This window comes from Equus przewalskii, chromosome 5 (genome assembly GCF_037783145.1).
Source record: "Equus przewalskii isolate Varuska chromosome 5, EquPr2, whole genome shotgun sequence".
NCBI classification, from domain to species: domain Eukaryota; kingdom Metazoa; phylum Chordata; class Mammalia; order Perissodactyla; family Equidae; genus Equus; species Equus przewalskii.
Window position 1 is genome coordinate 22660342 of NC_091835.1, and position 24548 is coordinate 22684889.

The window sequence follows — 24548 nt, forward strand, 5'->3', positions numbered from 1 at the left end:
GTGGGGTTGCTGAGGGTTGTAGTAGGCTGGATAAGGGCCCCCCAAAATATTGGGTCCTAATCCCTGAAGCCTATCAATGTTATCTTAGATGGAAAAAGAGTCTTTGTAGATGAGATTACATTTAGAATCTTCAGATGAGATTATTCTGGATTATCTGGGTGGGCCCTAAATGCAGTCATAAGTATCCTCAGAAGAGAGAAGCAGAGGGAGCTCAGACACACAGAATAGGAGGAAGCCATGTGACCCCAGAGGCAGAGACTGGAGCGACGGGGCCACAAGCCAAGGAATGCTGGCGGTCTCCAGAAGTGGGAAGAGGCGAGGAACAGACTCTCTTCCAGAGCTTTTGGAGGGCACACAGTCCTGCTGATGCCTTGATTGCAGACTTCTGACTTCCAGAACTGGGAGAAAATAAATTTCTATTGGTCGAAGCCGCCAAGTTTGTGGTAATTTGTTACAGCAGCAATAGCAAATTCACTTGCTGTTCGTGCCCTGTTGAGTGGATTCAGACTCCTAGCCACCCTGGGGACAGCAGAGCGGAACCCTGCCCTGTCTTTCTGCGCCATCCTCTCCCCTTCCAGGGCTATATCAGACAATGCTTCGCTGCTATTCATAGGCTTTTCATGGCCAGTTTTTTCAGAAGAGGGTGGGCCAGGTCCTTCTTCCTAGTCTGCCTTAGCCTGGAAGCTCCACTGAAACCTGTCCACCATGGGTGACCCTGCTGGTGTTTGAAATCCCGGTGGCATAGCTTTCAGCATCACAGCAACACTCAGCTGCCACAGTACGACACCTGACTGTCAGGTGGTGTGGTTCCCTGACTGGGAAATGAACCCTGGGCCACAGCAGTGAGAGCACCAAATCGTGACCACTGGACTATCAGGGCTGGCTAGGAAATTAACACAAGCATTAAATTAATTATGCATAAGGCACTTAGAATTCTTAGTCCAGAAAAAGTGCCCAATAAATGTTAGCCTCTATTATTATCGCTATTACTGAATACACACCTACAGCATCCAATCACCGAAATGGTTCTAACGACAAGGGCGGCCAGTGGTGAGTTATGGGGAACGAGCCCCATGTTTGAGTTAGGACTCAGGGGGTACAAGGAGGGACCGAAAGCTGAGTAGAAGTTGGTGCTGGCTCGATGAGCAACGGGAACGCCCAGCAACTGAAATCATGTTTTCAGGACTGCAATATTTGACAAAAACAGCTATTTCAAATAGTTCAGGCTGTACAAAGGACAGTAAACACAACCGCCACGCTATCCAGAAGATTCTAGGCCCCTAGGGCATGATGTGAAGCAAAGGGAAACACACCTGAGGAGGGGGCGTAAGGGTGCATAGCTGAGAGCCTGGCGCCTCCCTCTGCTCCACTGGGCAGGACAGAGATGACAGAGTGTGGCCATTGGGACGGGAGAAAGTATCAGCCACGTTGTCACCGTGACTCCACAGCCAAGAAAATCCAAGAGCATCATCTGAAAACCATGAGAACTAATTTGAGAGTTCTGGAACGTGATGGTGCAAATTACATAAAAGTCTACAATGGATAATAACAGGAAATAATAATTGGAGAAAATCTCATTTAAAATAGGAAAGATACCTATAAAATTCATAACTTCAACAAGAACCTCGTGGGACCCAGGGATTTCGTTTGCACCATCTCACTTAATCCCCACAGTCACTGTACCATCACTGCCTTTCACAGACGGCCAGCATGAGGCTCAGAGCAGCGATGCCCAGGGCACAGGGCCGGCCAGGGTGCAGTTAGCAGGAACTGGGCAATGGATTCCTAGCGGCTGTATTATTTCTCTCCTTCTCTCTCTTTCTTTCTCTCTCTTTCTAGCTTTCCTATAGGTCAGTACAAAAATAAAAGGCAAATGATAACTTGGAAGGCATTATTGCAATCATACATCAAAAAAAGCTTTAGCATCAGTAATATACATATAACTACATTTTAGAGATCACTTGAAAAAAAAGACATCACAAAGGGAAGCAGATAAATGACAGGGCAGTTCACAGAAGAAGAAAGGCTATTGACAAAAACCCAAAAGATTTCAACCTCCTTATTAATCAAATAAATGCAAATTAAAAGTTACTGAAATAGCATTTTTTCTCTTATAGATTTGACAAAAGATTAAAAAGGTAATAATAAATTCATTAACTAGTGCATCCATGCAATAGAATGTTAAGCAATCATTAAAAATATCTTTTGGAAAATATTTTAAGGACATGGGAAAATCCAATGTTAAATCAAAAAATAGAAAAAGAATTAATAAAACTGTCATTAAAATATATATATGAGAGAAAAAGACTAGAAGGAACTTTTCCAAAAATTTTTACAATAGCTATCTCTGTATGCTGAAATTATAGATGATTTTAATTTTCTTCTTTAAACTCTTCTCTATCTTGTGAATTTTCTACAATGAGCTTATATCACTTTTAACATTGGGAAAAAATACTTCCTTTAAAATAATTTTAAAATGGACTTAAAAACCAAATTCCAGGGGCTGGCCCCGTGGCCGAGCAGTTAGGTTCGTGCGCTCCGCTGCAGGCGGCCCAGTGTTGAGTTGGTTCGAATCCTGGGTGCGGACATGACACTGCTCATCAGACCACGCTGAGGCAGCGTCCCACATGCCACAACTAGAAGGACCCACATCGAAGAATATACAACTATGTACCGGGGGGCTTTGGGGAGAAAAAGGAAAAAATAAAATCTTTAAAAAAAAAAAAAAAAAACCAAATTCCAGCATAACCCCTTTTGGCAACTCTTAAGTATTGATTAAATGAGCTTAGAATAGGTATTCTCAGTTGTGGGAACATATATGAATTGTGACGTGTAGGAATTTTTTAAGTTGTCGTGTGTCCTTGTGGAATTTATCCTGAGGATGGACCATGTTTCATGTTTCAAAGACAATATTTACTTTTTATTTGTCTTTGATTTAAAAAAGCAAGGAAAGGGACTTTGTCAAAGTCAATCAGATAAATGTAATCCAATTATGAAAATAAATTTGCCCTCGACCTTCCATTACTTCAAAAAGAGGAATCTTTCCATCTCCGTGCGTTTCACACGGCAGATCCACGGCAGCTGCTCTGATTTGGCCCCCAAACTGCCCGGTCAGAAGCATCAGGATGAAGCGTTCTCTAGAGGACTGGCCAGCGAGGCCTGGGTCTACTGTCAGAGGAAGCCACACGACCTCTGAAACAGCAGAAGGGGCCGCTCCAGGCGACACCAGGGCCTGAGAAGCCTCTCCTGACCCTCCCAGGCCCTCAGGTCGGGGGAAACAACCCCCATTGACTGCCAGCCTCACGGTTCCCTCTGCCTTTCCCAAGAGACGACTTCCAAGAGCGGGTTATGAAGGAATTGCGTTAATCTACTTTTCTAAAACTAGGATGTTTTAAAAATGTAAAATGTTTATTTTGGATTATCCCAGGTTGATTGCTTGTCTTTCTTATAATATAATTTGAACTCGCCTTTTTATTATAAAAATAAGACACTGAAAAAAAAAGACTTCTAACAGTACAGAAGAACATGACACTCTCTGGTCCCCAGAGGCAGCTGTGCTAACATCTTCCCGTGCAGCCTTCCAGAAATTTCCCATGCGTATACAAACATACTTAATAAATTAAATGTGCATATGAATATATATACGTATGTCTATGTATGTGTATATGTTATATATTTTAACTTAGGCAGGGTCATAATTGGACACAGCACTTTCAACTTGGTTTTTGTCACCGAACAATAAATTGGATTTTAAAATCATCTATGTAAAAGCAAAGAATCATTTCATTTATGGAAGGTCTCTTTGTGGACACCTATTCTCTGAAGTCCTGAGAAAGGGAGAGAAGTTCCCAATAACGGAGGTTCATGAACCCAGGGCACGTCACCCTCCTCAAGACCAAAATGAAGGTTTGAATTAGAAACCAAGGTGACGGACTGAGAAGACTCAGTTCTTTTGACACAATGCCTCTCTACCTAAATTTCCATGATTGCACCAAATCATCCCCAGTGTCTTTCCTCCAGATACAATTACGTAATTGGATCAGAACAAAAAACAGCAATACTGTTAGCTTGCACAATTCACTGCTTATGTGTGAAATTTCGAGACCACTCTTCTCTTCTCAGCAGAAGGCACGGTCCTATGGGGGCTTGCTGTTTCTTTGGGGGAGGGGGCGCACGAATGAGCAGATGGTCACAGTATGGTAGGAAGAACAATGGCCGTACGGAGGTCGAGGTGCTCTGCGAGTCTTAACGATCCCACGAAGTAGGTATGAGTCTTGTCCTCATGTCACAGATGAAGAAAACTGACCCAGAGAAGGTAACCGCCTTGTCCAAGGCAACACAGCCAATCCTTGGGGAGCAAGGCTCCAGTCTGTGCTCTTAATCATCATGTGAACTGCCTGCAGGAGGACTGGGGGGCGCTGTCAGAGGTCAAGGAGGAGACAGGCAGGCATCCGGGAGGAAGCACTGAGAATGGGGTTCATAAAGAGTCTCGACTTGTGCAAGAAGCTAGTGAGGTAGAGGGGTGGGGGAAGGGAGAAGAAGGTGGACAAGTGGGGACAGCACCTGAGGCTGTAAGCCCCACCCTCTGAGGGTCTCAGCCAAGGAGGGTGATGGTTGAGACCCTGGCAGAAACCCCAGAGTGGCTGACGAGCATGTGGGAACATCTGTGCGTGTCTTCCTGTGTGTGCAGCATGGTGAGGGGGTTCGATGGTGCCAAGGAGGAGAGGACCTGTGGATGTGGGTCTGAGAGAGCCACCTGTCCCCTGAGACCTGTGCTCCGGGGCACATCAGCATCCTGAGGGAGCCAGTACCTCAGAGGCAGTGGGCTCAGAAACGACAGGCCTGGATTGCAGGTGCCCAGTGACTGGAGGCACATGGCAGAAACCACAGGCTGCCTACCACAGATACAAACATCTTGTAATGTAATTTTTGAGAGGAAGTTTGATTTTCTACTGCCAGCAGATTAAATTCTCTGGTCCTGATGAGCCAACCGAAGCTGGTGTTTGGGCATCTCTGGACCTAACGTGACCATTAAAGAAAACGGATGGCCAGCTCTGGCCTCCATGGCTCTGGGGCTGGTCACACCGTCTGCCCTCTTTCCTTCCTCACTTGAAATAAAACAGAGTTTGAAGCTGCTCTGATCGGGTTACCTACGACGTGTTTGTTCTCCTGTGTGTGCTTCTCTGATAAAGTATACCTTTCAGAAACCATCCCTTGTAAACAAGCTTTAAATCACTTATCATTTCATGTAAGAGCATTACAGAAGACCCTTAATCCAGGAAGGCCCGGGCTTGTTCCCATAACTGCTATGCACCCCTCATTTCAAGGAGGCCTGGGGGCCAGGTGTCAGGTCCCGGAGTCAGCAGCTGGCCTCAAAGGATTATGACAGTCAGGGACCATGATTGAAGATCTCCAGCCTCTTATAAGCAGAGAGGCCGGCCAAAGCCCAGAAAGGAAGGGCGGCACGACCTGCTTGTGGCTGCATTCCTTGGCTTTTGGACAGACCTGGCCCGTGAAATCCTCCCATTGTGGGGCTGTATCATCCACCCATGATGCCCAGTTCCATGTGGTCTGAGAAGCATCGTACAGACTGTCGTTTTAAAAAAGATACCAGTAATTTCACTCAAAAAAAATTAGTCCCTGAATTCTTAGCCTTGACATTTCACTTCTCTAAAATGAAAACAAAAATGCTCAAGACTCTGTATCAACACGCTTCTGTGCTTAAAAACATACAAGAATCTCAACCACTACAGAAGACCCCGCCGGGGGCTATCCTCGCGGGGCTCAGGCTCACCTGCACTCGATGAACCAGTGCCGGATCTGGTCTTGAAGGTTCTCCTTGATGTCTGTGCCTTCCACTAATTTCAGGCTGTCCTTGATTGTGATCAGAGCCTCTTTGTAGTCCTCTTCATGCCGGCTCTGCACCTCGTTCCGCAGGCTGATCACCTTTTCGGCCTGGATTATTGTAGCGCTGACTTTATTAAACAGAGGAGGTGGATTCTGAAAAGAGAAGCAAAAAGATTTGAGATCATAAAGGTTACAGAGCTGGCAAAAAAATATTAGACACTATTGAAAGACATCTGTATCTTCAATGGTGTCTTACCAAAGGCTCCGGAACAAAGGAATCCGGCCCGGCAGGAAAGTCTGAAGGAGTGATTCACCACCATGGGGCGGAGGGCTGGCCATCACTCTATACCGTTGCCCAGAATCGGGCTGAGGGGGGGAGTTAGCTTGAAAAACGCATATTCAATAGACCTTTTTAAAAAAATCATTCAAACTACAGAAAATTAAGCTTTTCCAAATCTTGGCTGGTGGGAGAGCAAAGAATATAGAGTAAGAAAGTATTTGAAGCAAGAGCTGGTGAAAAGAGTTTGGCTGCTCTGATTTCAAGAAAAACCACCAAAATCAACCCTGAAAATATCTGTTCTATTGTTACAGACCTCCAAAGAAGGAAATTCTCTGTTGACTCTAGATATTCACACTGATATTACATCTTATTACTAGAATATTCTGGGGCCAGCCCGGTGGCATAGTGGTTAAGTTTGTGCACTCCGCTTCCGTGGCCTGGGGTTTACAGATTTGGATCCTGGGTGCGGACCTACACACCACTCATCAAGCCATGCTGTGGTGGCATTCTATATGCAAAATAGAATAGGATTGGCCCAGAAGTTAGCTCAGGGCCAATCTTCCTCACCAAAAAAAGAAGAAGAAGAAGAAGAAGAAGAAAAAGAATGTTCTTTCTCAAAATCTGCTGACCAGTAAGTCAAAAAATATCTGGCTATTGAGGACCAACTATAGATGTTTAGCACTGGGCCAGCATCTGTGGAGGCCTGTGGTAAGAGGAAATACAGAATCACTTGGAGACATAATTCTTGTTCTTTGGAATCCCTAAAGAAATGAAGTTGGCAGCAGATGAGTAATGCACGTCATAATAGGGAACAATGTCAGGTAATCTGTAAGTGTCTATATTGTGGATTTGGATGGAAAGAATAAGAGGAACTTGGAGAAGAAAATCACGTATGGAGCTGGTGCTGCCTGGAATCATAGGTATGAGAGTTGAAGGATGGTTCTCCTTTACAGATAAAGATACCGAGCCCTAAGGAGTTCAGAGACTCAGTCCAGGTCATGTAGCAAAAGAAGGGCAAATCCAGTGGTGTGCTGGACCAACCCGCAATGGCGTGTGAGATCCAACAGATACATTTTCAGAAATTGTGCAAGCTGGTTGCCAAAATGCTAAATTAACAGCCATTTAAAAATGCTAAATTATATAAATTTATACTTAAACAAGTTATATTAAGAACAAAAGTTATCAATGCTCAAAACTCATCACTTCCTAATTATTTTTACTGGATTTTATGATCACCTATGCTCCCGACATTATTTCTATCTGTTGTATCTCTACGTTGAAGATATTGTATAACGGCGTGCTACAGTGCGTATCTTCCCCACTGTGTTCATTCAGGTTAGTAGCTTCAAGTTGGCTGTGGTGAGAATATTTACACCATGGAAATTAGCAAACACTATTAATCAAGACTTCATGTATTGTTGTGATTTCATTGTCTAGACTTAAGAAAATGGTAGAAAAATAATAATGCAGAGAAACATAAAAACGTGCCATGTCTGTATCAGTTATATTGTGACTATCACAAACATTTGAGGAAATAGTCTTCCAATATTCAAATACTGTAATCTGATTCAGCAAAGGAGTGCCCAATTTTAAAAAGTGATGAATGAGTGAAATTCTGATATACACTTTGTTGTTTCACCTTGCTCATTAAGGCAAATAAAAATATCAATCATCATTCATCTCAGAATGACATTCGTCAATTACAACCACAGGCTGACAACAGATCCAAGAGTTTAGAAAAATCCAGTAAAGCCTTCTGTGAGAATTGATGGCTATGTGGAATTTGCAACAAAGAGCAGTATATATTTTGTTATTTGTAAACTGTGTCCACATCCTTATATCAATGGAATTATAATAAATTAGGTATGAATAGATATCATATATTTTTTCTGAAGAGCCATAGTTAAGTATTACCAGCCCACCACTGCATGCATCCAAGACTAGAACTCAGTTGTCCTAGAAGGTCCTCTCATCACTCATTGGTCATGTGCATCCTACCCATGGTCCAGCTTCTGTGAGCCTTCCTTCCCAAAGAGGCTATGTGATGTGGAATCGTCAAAGAGTGCTCAGACTCTAGGGCAAAGCTAACCTTGAAGGATGTTTGTTGACTCAGAAGCATAAAAGTAATTTCCTCTTCTTGGAAAAGGGGAAAACATAAGCCAAGGCACTGAAGTGGAAAGAGAAGGCAGGCTGTGGGTAAGAGATGTGTAGAAGAATTAGCAAATCTACAAATCCTTTATACAGAGCAGTGGCTCTTAACTTTTTTGTGTCTCAGAGACCTTTGTCTGGTGAAGCCTATGGATTGATTACTTCTCAAAATAATGTTTGCAAATGCATAAAAGTAAAATACATAAATTGATAAAGGAAACCAATTACAGTCATGTACCATATAACGACATTTTAGTCAACGACAGACTGTATATACGATGGTGGTCCCATAAGATTAGAACCATGTAGCCTAGGTGTGTAGTAGGCCATGCCATCTAGGTTTGTGTAGCTACACTCTGTAATGTTCAAACAATGACGAAATTGCCTAATGACCCATTTCTTAGAATGTGTCCCCATCCTTAAGTGACACATGACTGCGTATTGACACCCAGCTCTATTTGGTGGTGATTAGACTTGGGTCATGGGTTATTGAGAGGAAGCACAGAGGTAAAGTGCCTTTTCATCACCTCATATCAAGGGTACACACTATCAACGTGATTTATGACGCTGTTAACCTTGATCACCTGGCCGAGGAAATAGCTGTCAGGTTTCCCACTCTCAGGTTTTGTCTCTGCTCCCACATTTATTAATTTATTCAGTCTTTTATTTATATCAGTATGGACTCAAGGATATTTATTTTATACCTTGGGTTACAAGACAATACTACTTTACTACTTTGTTGTTCAAGCTGTCCCAGGGTTGGCCTCTGGAAGCTCTTTCAGTTGTACTTAGCTCCTGTGTCACTGTGGAATAACCTCCATCGTTGTGTGTATGTATGTGTCCTTTGTGTGTACTCGTTTTACATGCACATAATTTTAAAACCTCAAATAACTGCCTCCTCAGTTGTCTCACATCCCCCAAGTCTAAGACCACAGCAATAGGGAAAGGTTAGTTTCTTCAATAAATGATGTTGGGAAAGCTGGATGCGCACATGCAGAATGAACTTGGATCCTTACCTCACACCATATACAAACGTCAACTCAAAATGGCTTACAGATTTGAACATAAGACCTGGAAACATAAAACTACTATAAGAAAACAAAGGGAAAAAGCTTCTTGACATTGATCTTGGCATGGAATTTTTGGATAGGACGCTAAAAGCACAGGCAACAAAAGCAAAAACAGACAAGGGGGATTAAACTAAAAACCTTCTGCACAGCAAAGGAAACAATCAATAGAGTGAAAACAACAGAAGAAACTTACAGAATAGGAGAAAATATATGTAAATAATATATCTGATAAAGGGTTGATATCCAAAATATATAAGGAATTTATACGACTCAATAACCTGACTAAAAAATGGACAAAGAATCCGAATAGACATTTTTTGGAAGAAGACCTACAAGTGGCCAACAGGTACATGAAAAAGTGCTCAACGTCGCTAATCGTCAGAGGAACGCAAATCAAAACCCCAATGAGATATCACATCAGTTAGAATGGCTATTATCAAAAAGGCAAAAGATAAATGTTGGTGAGGACGTGGAGAAGACAGAACCCTGTACACTGTTGGTGGGAATGTAAATTGGTGCAGCCATTATGGAAACAGTATGGAATTTCCTCAACAAATTAAAAATAGAACTACCATATGTTCCAGCAATTCCATTTCTGGGCATATATCCAAAGGAATTGAAAATGGGGTCTTCAAGACATAACTGCACCCTCACACGCATTGCAGCGTTATTCACAATAGCCAAGATATGGAAGCAACCAGGGACCACTTTAAATATGAAAACCCAGATCATTATAAGGAATGTTCTTTTATTATTTCTTTACAATATCCTTCCTCTATTTCCTTAGTTCTTTTTTTTTCCTGGAACTCCTGCAATTTTCTTTACACACATCCCTCATCCTTCCCTTTGTCACTTTGCTATTTTCTGAACTTTCTCTTTCAACTTTGTTGTTTTTTTTATTTTTTAAGTTTCTACTACTATATTTTTACTTTTCAATAGCTCTTTCTTGTTCTTTGATTCTCTTTTTTCAGCATTAGGTTCTAATTGTTGGACTCAATAATCTTCTTTTATTTCTCTAAGGTTATTATTACCTTTAGGATTTTGCTTTTTATTTTTCCCTCATATTGGTTTTTTTTCCAATTTCTTTTCTGTTGGTTGATTTTGGTCTCTGTCTTTCCTAAGGGTCTGGTGACCTTTGTTGTCCACCCTTATTTAGGAGAGAGGCACCCAAAGCTGTCTGGTAGCTGTGTAAGGGGGTTGCTGACTGGTGGGGACACAGCTGCTTTATGGGAGGAATCTGAATATCAGTATCTGAATGTCTTTCTTTGGAGCTGCTCAGTTTCTGTCGACAGAAATCCTCCAGTCTGTTCCTAAGAGATATAAGCATGACTGCTTGAGAGTTAGGAGCCAAGCAGGGGAAGAGAGCTGGTGGTCCCACTGCTGAGAATATGGACCTCCTGTTAATCCTCCCTTTCAGAACAGGACCTCGCTCACTCCCCACTGCGCAGAAAGAGCAAGATAAACGTGCGTATTTCCTCTGCGGAGTTAACCAAAACCCCCTAACACAACTCACGCTTCTTTGTTATGATTTTTTCAGCATCAACATGTTTGAAGTCTCTCTCCTGTCAATAGCGTATAACTGGCTTTTGAAAAACGCAATCTGAGAATTATAGAAAAGAGGAATTTTATTCATTTATGAGGATAAAATATTTGGAGAGAATCCTACCCTCTTATGTTTTCTTGTTGAATACACTTGCTTGTTTTTCCTTTCCTACCTTCTGTTGGGTTTGTGGAATGAGCTTTAATCATTCTTGTCATGGAGTGGTTTACAAATTATGCATCTTATTTTTAATTTTCTGCCAGTATTCTTAAATTTTCAACATGTTAATTAACACCTATATTTCTATCCATGTCTAGAATTCATCAGTATCTACGCAATTTCCTTGAGCAAGGCTGGGACCTCTGCATGTGTTCACTATTCTCCCCCCAAACTTTCATACTATAATCACAGACTGTGATTAATTTTTTTAATCAATAACTATTTAAATTTAACCATAAGTTGTTCTAGTTTCTTTGTTTAGTCTTCTTTTTCTTTCTCATACTCAGTTTTCATTTTGCTGAAGCATATCCTTGAGTGTAACTTTCAGAGTGGATATGGTCTGCCATAAATATTCTAAGTACTTGCATTTCTAAGATGTCTTCATTTGTCCCCTTCTACTTGAATGGCAGTTTCATAGCAACCATGAAGGATACGTCTTCTAAAACACAGAGACGCCAGTGAATAGTTTGTTGGAAATTTAAGTGCTGTTCCTTTATAGATAAGCTGTTCACTCCCAGGATGCTTTACAAGTTTTGAAAGTTCATCCAAATGCATCCAGGTGTGGGCATTTCTTCATTCATCATATTTTCCATTTGGTGGGTCCACTATATCTTCTCTGCAAATTTTCCTCCCATTATTTTTTTTCCATTTCTGTCTCCACAACAAATATTAGCTAAATGCCAGACCCCCAGATTGAGCTGAAGTTTTCTCATGTTTTCCATCTCCCCTTTACCTATTTGCAATATGTTATAGGAGATTTCTTTATCTTCCAGAACTTATCTGGCTTCCAGTCATGTCCATTGATTAGAATTTTAAGAGGGTTATTACCAGTTTTTTTTTTTGAGCATGCTTTTATTTTCCTAGAATTTTTTCTTATTTTATATTTGCTCCTTTCCTGTTTTTCCTGGTCACTTTGAGGGAATTTTTTTAGATGTAACATATCCTCAAATATACTAGCGAGTTATTTTTTTCCAAATTCTCTTTTTTCCTCAAAATTCTGGGGAGCTACTAAAAAATACAGATTCCTAGTTCCATCCTGGAGGCGAAGAAGAACGAGAAACTAGTGGTTTTGGAAAATCTTCAGATGAGTCTGATAATTATCCAGGTTTAAGGAAACACGGACTGCTCCTGAGAAGAGGTGGGTAACCTACAGCCCACAGGTCAAAACTGTCCCATTGCACGTTTTGTAAATAAAGTTTTATTGGAACACAGCCCTGCCCATTCAGGTAATATTGTCTATGGCTGTTTTCACACTACAGTGACAATGTTGAATAGTTGTGACAGAGACCGTACGGCCTGCAAAGCCTAAAATGATGATGACGAAGAGGAAGCAAGAGGACGAGGAGGAGAAAGGTGAGAAGTAGGAGGAATGCGGGGGAGGAGAAGGAGATAGCGAAGAAGATGCTTAAAAAAAGGAATCAAAGAAGAAGATGCAGGTATCACTTCTACTGTGCACACTCACTCTACAGAAATAATCTCTTAACCCTTACAAAAATCCGGCCAGGCAAGTACTATTTTCATATAACGTGATAAACCAGAGAGGTGAATTAACTTTCCCAAATTCACACAGCTGGCAAATAAATGGAAGAGGCAGGAAACAAGCCATAGTTTATCTGAGCCATGCTCTGGGATTTGGGGCAGGATGCCTGAGCTTAAGTCTTGGCTTGGCCACTTGCTACCTCTGTGATTTTGTACACGGCATCGACTCCCTCAAGGCTCAGTCTCCTCCTCTCTAAGATGGGAACAGCGTTAGACTGTGAAGACTGAATGGAACCGTCCACGTAAAGCCCTGTCCAGAGCCTGGCACCGAGCGTGAGCTCAGAGCATGCTCACATAGGTGTTACTGTGACTTGTCATTGCACCAGGTGCACTGACATCTAACTGGGGACACCCAGGGATGCTAGGGGGCTACCGTATAAAGAAAGTTCAGGGATAAGAGGAAAACGTTCAAGTCCGTTTCAAAAGCTGCCAAACAAGTATATGACAAAACTCAAATTTTGCCTTATTTACAAAAGACATTAGTAAGATTGTAAATTTAAATCACCAACTTGGAACAAAAGAGATAATCTTTACAGAGTCAATTCATGTCATCTACTAAAATAAATTCCAAATGGATGAAATAGTTAAATGTAACAAGTATGCATTGCAAACACACACACACACACTCTCTCTCTCTTAGAAGTACTTATGAACCTCTGGGGGTGTGATTTCTCAACTTGAAACCACAATCGAGATTCTGTTAGAACACAGCATCTGCTTAATGACATAAAGTCAAGGGAAAAAAGATGAAAAGAAAGTCACACATATAATACTTTACAAAAATATGCATTAGAAAGTCTAAGGAAATAAGCCAATTGTCTAAGTTTAGTATGATGAAAAGGTACAACTTTTACTATAGGAAAAATCTCTATAACTACTTTAAAAGAGAATCCAGAATGAGAATCATAGATGATTTTCAAGAACAATGTTACAAATGATCTAAATGGTCTCACTATACGGGCACCCAAAGGAATGCCTTATATTATGTATCTTGTGTCAAAACAGGTGGGAATTTCCCTTACTTAATCATTTAAAAAAGTATCCAATTCTTACATCTTCCAGGTAATGTGTTTTATTCCTAGTGTTTACATTTTAAATGTATGAAATAATAGTTTATAATTCACATAGAGATTTTTATCTAATCTCTCCAACAATTTTTTTAAAATTGACCGTTTTCATGAAGATGTGAAAATGGATCTCTAGGCCAAATGACCCAAATTCACCTCTGAGGAACGTTTTGACGGCTTGTACTAATGTTACGATTCTCTACCAATGAATCACACGATATTGCTTCCCCTCCCATTACATTGTTCTTATGGTAATTTACAGCTTATTTCTTTCATAGACATACAAACTATATTTCAGAAATCTCTCCGCTTTCAGATTTTCCCAATCACCCCATTGACATGGCTCTCTGTCGTGCACATTCTTTCTCTACATTTCCTTACTCAGTTCACACCCATCTTTGAGGTAGAAATGAGGACATGACTCCCATTGAACAGATGAGGACACCGAGGTCCCATAACGAAATGACTTTCCCAAATCACTCTGCGTTAATGAAGATGCCAGCAACAAGGTTTCCCGATTTTCGGTTCTGTGTTTTTCCTATTATGCCATGCTGTGCTGTTAATATGTGTGTATTCATGCGTGTTTCTTCATATAGCCTTTTTCTGACAAAAATACATTTGGGGTCATTTATAGCTTCTTTCTCTAGTTGCTCTTGAATTTAAAGGTTATAATATATTTAGGTCCTATGTTAATGAGCAGCTTTTCCTTTGGGCTAAAACATCTTTTCCTCTTTGGCAACTTTGGTCATAAGGAATTCAAATTCGTTAACTCACCACATAAACAGCAACTCATTTAAAAATAAATTACGAATATTAAAGGGAAATAGAGAACACCATAATATACCATATATTGAAATACATCAGCTGTAGAATAATGCATCTTAATGAAGGCTTCCCATGTGAACAAACCATTATATTTACAAGCTTTCCACAGTTAATGACCCAGAACTGGATAACAAAACCGACGTTTATGGCAAGGTCCTCTGTCAGCAAAAATATACATATTAATAATTGATGTTGCTGTAAAAAACAGGACACAAGACGATGCTTCCCGGGGTTTGTGGGGAAATAGGACTCCATGGTCCATTAATTTAAAATGCTTATGTAATGTTCGATGGCCTTTGTCTTTAAAAATCCTGGTTCAAATCAGTAAGATAAAATGGACATTCGTCCAAATGAAAATCTGTTCAATCTATCCCTCACAAACACACTCGCAAATGTGTGATGTAACGCTGGCAGCTTTTGAAGAAGCTCGTCGTCTTGGGGGGTTTGGCTTTTTCAGGGTGGTTTCTTGTCACCAAAGGCGAAGATGGAGGAGCCAGGGGAAGGGAGGGCATCCTTCCCAAGCACATGACCGTCTCGCGAGATCTCTTGCTGTCATCAATGTGGAGATGAATTAGCTCGGGGCACCTCCTGAACACAGCGTGCGTCCATGTTCTCAGGAGCACGTGGAGGCCGTCTCGGTCAGGTCTCCGGGCTCGCAGCGCACGCTTCCTGCTCTGATTTTGCATGTGGACCGCCTCATGCTGTGGACTGAACTGCTCTTTGGTTGGTGCATTTCAAGATCGCCTGTGTGCATTTCAAGATTGCCTGTGTGCATTTCAAGATCGTGTGTGTGCATTTCAAGATCGCCTGTGTGCATTTCAAGATCGTGTGTGTGCATTTCAAGATCGTGTGTGTGCATTTCAAGACTGTGTGTGGGCGTGAGGTGGGAGGGGTGGGGAGGAGGCTGTTGCTTAGTTCATGAAAATAACCCATTTTGTTCCATCATTTCATTTCAGAGCAATGTATCTATATCTATCTATGTGTTTATACAAACGTACCTCCTCATAAAGATGAACCCAGCGGGAGAAGTGGAAAACAAGATTGTAGGGAGAGCCGGAGCCGATGGTTTTCTCTTGCCCTCTGCTTGTGGTAGTTCTGGGAGGTCTTTATTTTAGGATGCCACAATTTTAGTGGGTGCAAAACTATTAAAGAACAAAAAAATGTTCTAGCCTGTCAAGCCTAACTTCTAAAAATTTTTTAGTAGCTTTAAAAATTTGCTTAATTAGGAGCTGGGCTGCAACAGAGTCTAGTTGAGCTAATTAATCAATTAATTAGTGGTAGAAGTTTAATCTCCTTTTGTGTTCTACTTTCTTTAAAAATGTTTTTAAGTAGACACTTTCAGGGCACTTGTAGTTTGCAAGGCACTATTTTAAGTGGTTTATAAAATATTAACTCATTTATTCCTTATAGTAGCCTGATGGGAAGGTGCTGTTATTATCTTCATTTTATATATGAGGAAATCGAGGCACAGAGAGGTCAAGAAACTTGCCCAGGGTCACACAGTCAGGAAGTGGCAGACTGGGGCTTTGACCCAAGGCATTTACTTCCGGAATCTCTGCTCTTACCCCCTATGCTTTGCTGCATCTCTCCACTGATAGGTTTCTTCTGGCTTAAAACATTTTGTCTGAAAATGCTGTTTTTAGGGGTATTACAGATTATATATATTTTTAAACATACATTTGTAATTTTAATAGATATTGTTGCTCTGCCTTGCAAAAGAGGTTGCACGATTTATTCTCCCCCCGACAATGTACGACAGAGCCCGTTTGTCTACACCTTGCCAACATTGTGACGTTAACATTTTGGATCTTGGCTAACTTAAAAAGGTAAAAAATGGCAATTTAATAAGCATTTTTGAGCATCTAAACCCATGATTATAAGCCATTTGAAGAAAAATAATAGCGAACGCTGACCTGGTGCTTCCTGTGTGCAACGTGTCAGACACTATTTTAAAGGCGGCAATTACAGACAGCAGTTTCTCTGAGACTTCACACAAATCTATGAGCTTGGTGCTGTGACCATCTCCATTTTGCATATGGGGAAACTGAGGCCCCAAGAAGTTGAGTCACCACCCACGTTCACGCAGCTACTAAATGGCAGAAGCAGAATCTGAACACGGGCAGGCTGGCTGCAGAGTTCATGGGCTCACAGCCCTCTCCATGCTGCATTAAATGGCTTTGTAATGGGCCCTAATCTGAAATAAATAAGGGCAAATGTCCTGCCATAGGATGTAGATAAAGAAATCCCGGGACCAGGCGATCAAAGGGAAGGTGAGGAAGACAATTCTTTACATCATTTAATTTCTGATGACCTAGAGACCCGGAACAAGAATAATGCACAATAATAGTGAATAATACTAAGAACAACGCAAAATCAACTAAAGGTTCCCAAAAAACTAGATTGAAAAATCCCATTTAACAGAAAGGGAAATGGTGAATTTTCTTCTTTTTCAAAGCCTCCGAAGCAGACTTTTGAAATCACAGCGATGATTTGGAGCGCCCCCCACATCGAGCTCTGATCTTCTCACTCCTCCCAGGAGCCTTCCATGCGTACCTGGACCAGGATCAGAGCTTTTCTTGGTTTGCAGCCCTTTTTCTGGTGCAACACACAGAGTGTGTGTGGTGGTGTGAGCAGCCCCTGTTGTCTCAGGGACCTTCGGAATTCTCCCCCGGCAGCTGGATAAAGTAGCTGCAAAGAGATCAGACTTTGTGGGCTGTTCCAACTTCACTGGTTTTTGAGAAACCGATTTCAAGTTCATAAATCTGAGTTGCAAACAACAAAGGCCAAGATGTTTTAGATTTTGAAATTGGTGCATGCGTATTTGATGCCACCACTTATTTTGAAATATTTTGTGTTTTCTTACGTAGAAAAGTTATCATACTTGTTGATAGTTTTCTGTTGTATGAAATCACTCCGGTATCGCGACAGCTTACTGTAATTTTCCAAGGTGATTCACATCAGCTACCACGTCTTGAAGGCGTCTCTTATTCCAAGCTCCAGGCTAGCCCCTTGACCTATAATCTCTCTTGAAGCCCTTTAACACCTCTTCAAAATAGGCAGCACTCTCCTGCTCTTACAGAAGAAGAAACTGACGCTCAGAGGGCGGCGAATGTGTCACTCAGAGTCCCCCCACTGGCCCATGTGGTCAAGCTGGGCGTGCGTTCCCAGTTGGCCATCCCTGATGCCTTGTTCTTCATCAACATGGCGCAGCAAACCCTTCAGAGCTGGTGCATGCAGACGTGCACTCGTTTCTAAGATGCCGCCTCCCCCCGGGACACTTGGGCAACAGCTCTTTTGCCTTTAAAAAGTAATGTAAAATGAAAACAAAGCAAAATCAAACTCCACGAATCATAGAAAATCTGTTTTTGGAGAGCTAATTTATTTCTAGAAACAATCAAACATCCTTTTGAACCAAATGTAATGAATAAGACACATGACCAAGCTGGAGGACACACATGGTTTGGGGTTGAAATGAAAGCGTGATCGTAAAGAGCGTTTCATTTTGATTCTGTGCTTGTCGTGGCTTTGCCAGCAGTTCCCAAAGAGGAGCCCACGAATTCGGAGGGCACCAGAAGCACAGGACACCGCGTGCACCGCCTCCCCAGATGGAGCCTCGGAAGGGAGACGCCTCTTGGAGTGCGCACAGGGCACCCGAGCTCCTCCCTGGTGTTATTTGCTCATAAGAAAGAAGTCTGATTTGTTGACCAAAAAACAATCTAGAATATAGCGTGTTTCATGTTAGCATTCTCAAGTGAGCACGGTTTTACGGTATTCCGAGGACGCAGCTGATGCATTTCAAAGTGACGGCTCTCCCTCCTTCATAAGGCTCCCCCAGTGTTATTATAATGCAAACACTGATAGCTTCAGGGGAACATAAAATATACGGTGGTCATGAATGTAGGACAAATTATTTCAAAGGGATCCACAGAGCAAAATGTATTACATTCATTAAGTTTCCTACTTGATCCACTCCATTGGCTCTGCCAATTAAAGTAATTGCACATGAATTTTTAGAGGACTGTTTATTTTCCTTTGTAGATTTTTAGAATATAAATATTTAAAATGGGCAGTATCAAAAAAAATAGTGTCTATGACAACGGTCAAGGAAACATTTGGTCAGAAATTGAAGGTATAAGGATGTCTCTTGTTCTGATTCTGGTTTCAGTTACCAAATCGTCGTTCCTGGAAAGATGCCAGGCTTCCCATAAAGATAGAAATACTATTTTGATCAGATAAGTCAATGGTTTATACATTGGCATGATGTAACAAGATGAAATAATGGAAAAATGAAATTTTAAAATGAGTAGACAATATCTTAGTTAGTGGTAGAGTGGAAAATATATTCAGTTGAAACATTTCATGGATTTGGGGAAATGGATTTTTATGGTTATCAGCCAGAGAACAGAAAATATCATTCTTTTAAAAATTGAATCCATATTTTTCTCAATGGTGTAAAATTTCAATAGAACACATAATACCCAGAAAAGACGTCCTTGGACAAAAAGCAGACTGGAGAAAGTCACATTTAATACAAAACAGACAAGTTGTTCTCTTTGCACACGCTGTACTGCTGGAAAATTAATTTTACATGAGCTGAGCAGATATAAACTACAAAGTAAAACTAGAAAAATGACAGTAGAAAACATGTAATTCTATCTGTACTATTATCAAGGTAAGCTATTAAGACTTTAGGATGAAAAAATAGCATTTGGCCATGCCCTAAGTTTCTGGCATGGACACACAATAGACGTTCAGTAAATGTAGGCTGAAAGAGAGTAAATGGAAATTGTTGAATCAAACTGCTGCTAATGTAAAATTTCACGTTAAACTTCAATTATCCAGATAATCTTCCGCTAGTTTACTTTTTTTTTTTTGAGGAAGATTAGCCTGAGCTAACATCCACCACCAATCCTCCTCTTTTTGCTGAGGAAGACTGGCCCTGAGCTAAGATCCGTGCCCATCTTCCTCTACTTTATATGTGGGATGCTGCCACAGCATGGCTTCATAAGCGGTGCATAGGTTTGCACCCGGGATCCGAACCAGCAAACCCCAGGCCACCGAGGCAGAGCACACGAACTTAACCACTATGCCACAGGCAGGCCCCTAGTTTACTTTTTAAAGTAGAAAATTGGAGAGAACCATTGTTTTTATCATTACATCTCATATCTGTTTGCTTCTTAAGGGTGGCACGGAGAAACCATTTTGTCTCTCTCCCTATGTACCTATCTATACACACTAAACAATTTGGAGATCTGAGGAGAAAAAGTTGATAATATTCCATGGCCATTTGCTTTTATTTTAAATGTGTGCTTTTTCCCAATTTAGGAAGTAAAATTTAAACCTTTTGGAAAATACAATTAGAGACCAAAAAAAAATCTTCCAAAAGTTCCCACATTAAAAAAATGAACACTAGGGGCCGGCCCCGTGTGTATCAGCTAAGTTTGCATGCTCTGCTTTGGTGGCCTGGGGTTTGCTGGTTCGGATACTCGGCATGGACCTAGCATCACTCATCAAGCCATTCTGTGTCAGCATCCCACATAAAATAGAGGAAGATTGGCACAGATGTCAGCTCAGGGCCAATCTTCCTCACAAACAATAAAGACAAAAAGAACACTATTTAAACTTGGTATGTTTCCTTTCTTTTGTATGTGCATGGATGTGTGTACACATTTAGTTGAAATCATATTATATGTGTAATTCTAAATCCTGAATTTTCACTTTGAGCATTTTTATGTCATCAAAATTTCGTCATCGACATACTTTTCAGTGGTGGCATATTACTACATTAATGTAGGCCCACCATAAATTATATAACTACAAACCTACTCTAGAACTGGTTCTCTCTCATTTTTCATTATTAAAAAGGACGTTCTAGGAAACTTCTACACACATAAATCTCTATTTCTGATGATTTCCTTAAAATAGAAATAGAATTTGGGGGTGGGTGTAGACAAATATTTTAATGATCTTGGTGCATCTTGCTAACGGTCTTTTAGGAAGGCTGACTCGATTTAACTCATCATGTAAAAGAATGAGCATCTCGTTATACTTGTCAATAATTATAACTTGAAAAAACTGTTTTTGCTAATAAGACACAACTTGCCCTATTTCACCTATTCTAAGATGCATATCTTTCACAGTTGAACATGTCTGAAATTAGGGATGGATGTGTATTACAATCAAGGATGTTATTTTTGGTCTCTTTGACAGCGTTTTGTTTCTTTAAAGGCAAATACAAACACGATGCATCTTAGAATAGACATTGTAGATTAATGAAATATAGTATCTCACTTAATTTTTCTTCTTTTGGTGAGGAAGATTGGCCCTGAGCTGTGCCAATATTTCTGTATTTTGTATGTGGGACACCGCCACAGTGTGGCTTGAGGAGCGGTACGAAGGTCCACCCCCAGGATCCGAACCTGTGAACCTGGGCTGCCGAAGCAGAGCACACAAACTTCACCACCACACCACTGGGCCAGCCCCTCAAGATCTTTCTTAAATCATATATGCTGCTCCAGTATGATTTACCATGTTTTTTAAGACAAGAAAGCCCAGATGTCACAGATGAGACTGTAGAAACACACGGGCAGTGATGAGATGCCCCTTCACCAGGAAACTATGCTCTTCCAAGTGTCTAGAGCCCGGAGTTGAATTCCTTCCTCAGGCAAAATAACTCACACTGTCAGTCCTGTGCCGACACCAGAGTTGACGCACAGAGCCCTCACCTGCAGGTGGAGCCGTCCAGGATGAGGGGCCAAAGGAAAACAAAAGCTATTCCAAAACGAAATGGGTTACCATGTCATATGTCATTCAGAACGTGCCATTACAAAACTGATGAAAATTAGATAGCAACACCCTGAATGTGGGACTAAATTATATTTTTCTGTATTTAATAATACCAAGATCTTTTAATTTATTTTGAATGCTAAAATCTGAGAAAATAAAATTTAATATTTTTATACAAGAAGACCTGATAAAAATAATGTCCTAAATGGACATGTTTCTGGTTGACGACAGAACAGAGGGATATACTGTGCTCACTGTCATGTCGTATCAGCTACATACTGGTGACCAACCACTTGATTCCCGTCTCTGAAGGCGGGAAGATGGGGCTGGCCCGGTGGCATAGTGGTTGAGTGTACGTGCTCTGCTTCAGTGGCCTGGGGTTCGCAGGTTCCGGTCCTGGGTGTGGACCAAGCACCGCTCGTCAAGCCACGCTGTGGTGGTGTCCCACGTAAAATAGAGGAAGATGGGCAGAGATGTTAGCTCAGTGACAATCTTCCTCAGCAAAAAGAGGAAGATTGGCAACAGATGTTAGCGCAGGGCCACTCTTCCTCACACACACACACACACACACACACAAAGTCAGAAGAGGGAATGTGGTATTAGAAAATAAAACTTGAACAGAAACAGAAAAGAATAATATGAAGAAAACTATACCATAACATTGGTAAAAAAGTATAAATTGCATTTATTTTTTTCATTTCTTACATTATTCTCTGAGTATCTTTACTGTAACGAATAGAAGGAAAAGGAAGAATTGTATCTGATTTTTGTCTTGGTGAGATATACATTTGATAATAAATACGAAGAACTGGGAAAATGCATTATGAATTGACTATTACTTAGTCTCAAAGTTTCAATTTAAAAAGCTACAGACAAATTGTTTAAGCCATGATTTGTATCTTTTTCTTGTCTCCTATAATTTTGAATATGTATTTTATCTATAATTTTTTATAGACATAAAATACCTGTTTATTGTAGAAAGATGTAAGATCAGGCAGAAGAATAAAAATAAGACCGTGGCATTCACATTTTACATTTTGCAGGATGTAGAGAAATGCTAACACATCACTTCTTAACTGTTTCTGGGCACCACTCTCTGAGAATTACGAAACTACACTGATATGAATATTTATAGATTGTAAACTTTGCTCACATTTGCTTTTTCTTAGCAAGGAAATTCCAAGGGTTGGGATTACAGGGCAGTAAAGCCGTAAGTGTTTTAAATGTTTGTAATGAGACAAACTGGCCTCAGAAAGCGGGGTGGGGAATTCAACCCTCATGAGCCGTCCCTGGGTCCTCGTCCAAACTGGGGATCACCATTATTGATTCTCTTCTCCTTTATTAGTATAGACTTCTAGAAACGGCTGTGGTTTCTTTCCTGGACCTGTGCTGCAGTCCTGGACTCGTTCTAGCCCACCTTCCTTGCCCGTTCCCTGGCAGTTGTCGTACCTGCATCGTGGTCTCAAGGTTCTCCCTGCCTTCTTGAGCCCCCCCTTTATTCTTCATAGACGTGCTCCTAAGAAATCTCTTGCATGTCTCATTCCATTGTGGCATCTGCTTCTCACAGGACCCAAACAAACACAGGGACCTTGAAAATCTTTGCAGCATTTGCTACAGTGATTGGTATATTAATTTTTTTAATTTTTATTTTTTGAGGAAGATCAGCCCTGAGCTAACATCCATGCCCATCTTCCTCTATTTTATACGTGGGACTCTGCCACAGCATGGCTCCATAAGAGGTGCGTAGGTCCACACCTGGGATCTGAACTGGCAAACCCTGGGCTGCTGAAGTGGAGTGTGTGAAGTTAACCACTACGCCACTGGGCCGGCCCCATGATTGGTTTATTTGGGTATTTTTTTACCTCTTTGGTCCATTTTGATATTTATACTTCCCTAGATAATCTTCTCCATTCACAATATTTTCTAATTTATTACCATAGTTATTTATGATACTATCTAATAGTGTTTTTTTAATTTATGAGTATATGATGTATTTGTGTTTCTTCTTTTCTTTCTTTCCTTTTTTTTTTTTTGGTGAGGAAGATTGGCCCTGAGCTAACATCTGTTGCCAATCTCTCTCTCTCTTTTTTTTCTCCCCAAAGCCTCAATACATAGTTGTACATCCTAGTTGTAGGTCACTCTAGTTCTTCTGTGTGGGACGCCACCACAGCGTGGCTTGATGAGTGGTGTGTAGGTCCATGCCCAGGATCCAAAGCGGTGAGCCCCGGGCCACTGATGTGGAGCGTGTGAACTTAACCACTCTGCCAAGGGGCCAGCCCCTTCTTCTTTTCTTGATTAGCCTCACCAGAGCTCTGGGTGTGATTAGCATTTTCAAAGACTCAGTCATTGTCTTTATCTGTGTTACTGTTTCCATATTTTTGCCATGCATTAAATATGGGGCCCCAAGCAGTGTAGCTCACTCCAACACACCTTAACTCAACGCTGTAACAGATCCTATAGACTTGCTTTTATTTATTTTTTTAAAAAAATTACAATGTCCTCAATGTCCTCTAATGAAACCTGAGCAAGTCAAAAAACAAGGCCCCCCAAGACATGGCCGCCATCCTTGGCGGTAATTAGCTTTGAAGAGAGATGGTGCAGGGGGAGTCAAGGGCTGCCTTCAGATACCTGAAGGGTTGTCATGTGACAGGGGGACCAGACAGGCTCTGAGTGACCATGGGGGACAGAAGGACAGGGCGTCTTTGGTCATTTGAATGAAAGGAGGAAGCTTCTAACATGAAGCAGAATGGGCGGCCCTGGGACGCAGGGGGTCTGTGTCTGGGGGGCTCAGGCAGAGGACAAACCAGCCTCCTCGGAGGCCTTGGACTTGATCATACAGACGATGCGGCAAACTCCTTTGCCCAGAAAGAGACTCTAACATGGTCCCAAATCATCTCCACCTCCCGGTGCTCACACCCTCATGTGAGCCTCTGCCCGAGTCAGGGTGGACCCTGCGACTTGCTTCTAACCCGTCTGAAAAGGGCAGAGGTGATGGGTCCCCACCTCCACGATCATTTGCGTAAGATTGTAAGCAGCCCCTCTGTCCCTTGCTGGCTTTGTAAAACTTTTACCTCTTAATTATTTTACTATTATATATGCCCTTGAGATGATGATGATTATTATTATATTGCAGTCACATTTGTTTATAACACTGTGTATGGGTATTTATCCAAAGAACATGAAAACGCTAATTTGAAAAGATCTGTGCACCCCTATGTTCATTGCAG

The 24548-nt window shown here is 41.2% G+C and overlaps 1 protein-coding gene across 4 annotated transcripts in view; it reads right to left on the reverse strand.

The window, feature by feature from the left end:
- IQCA1 (IQ motif containing with AAA domain 1) overlaps nucleotides 1-24548 on the reverse strand; it is a 155622-nt gene that overhangs the window by 107841 nt on the left and 23233 nt on the right. For all 4 annotated transcript variants that reach the window (XM_070618671.1, XM_070618669.1, XM_070618672.1 and 1 more), the window contains one exon: nucleotides 5795-6000. In XM_070618671.1, the coding sequence (XP_070474772.1) occupies nucleotides 5795-6000 (206 nt within the window). The remainder of the gene's footprint in view (nucleotides 1-5794; nucleotides 6001-24548) is intronic.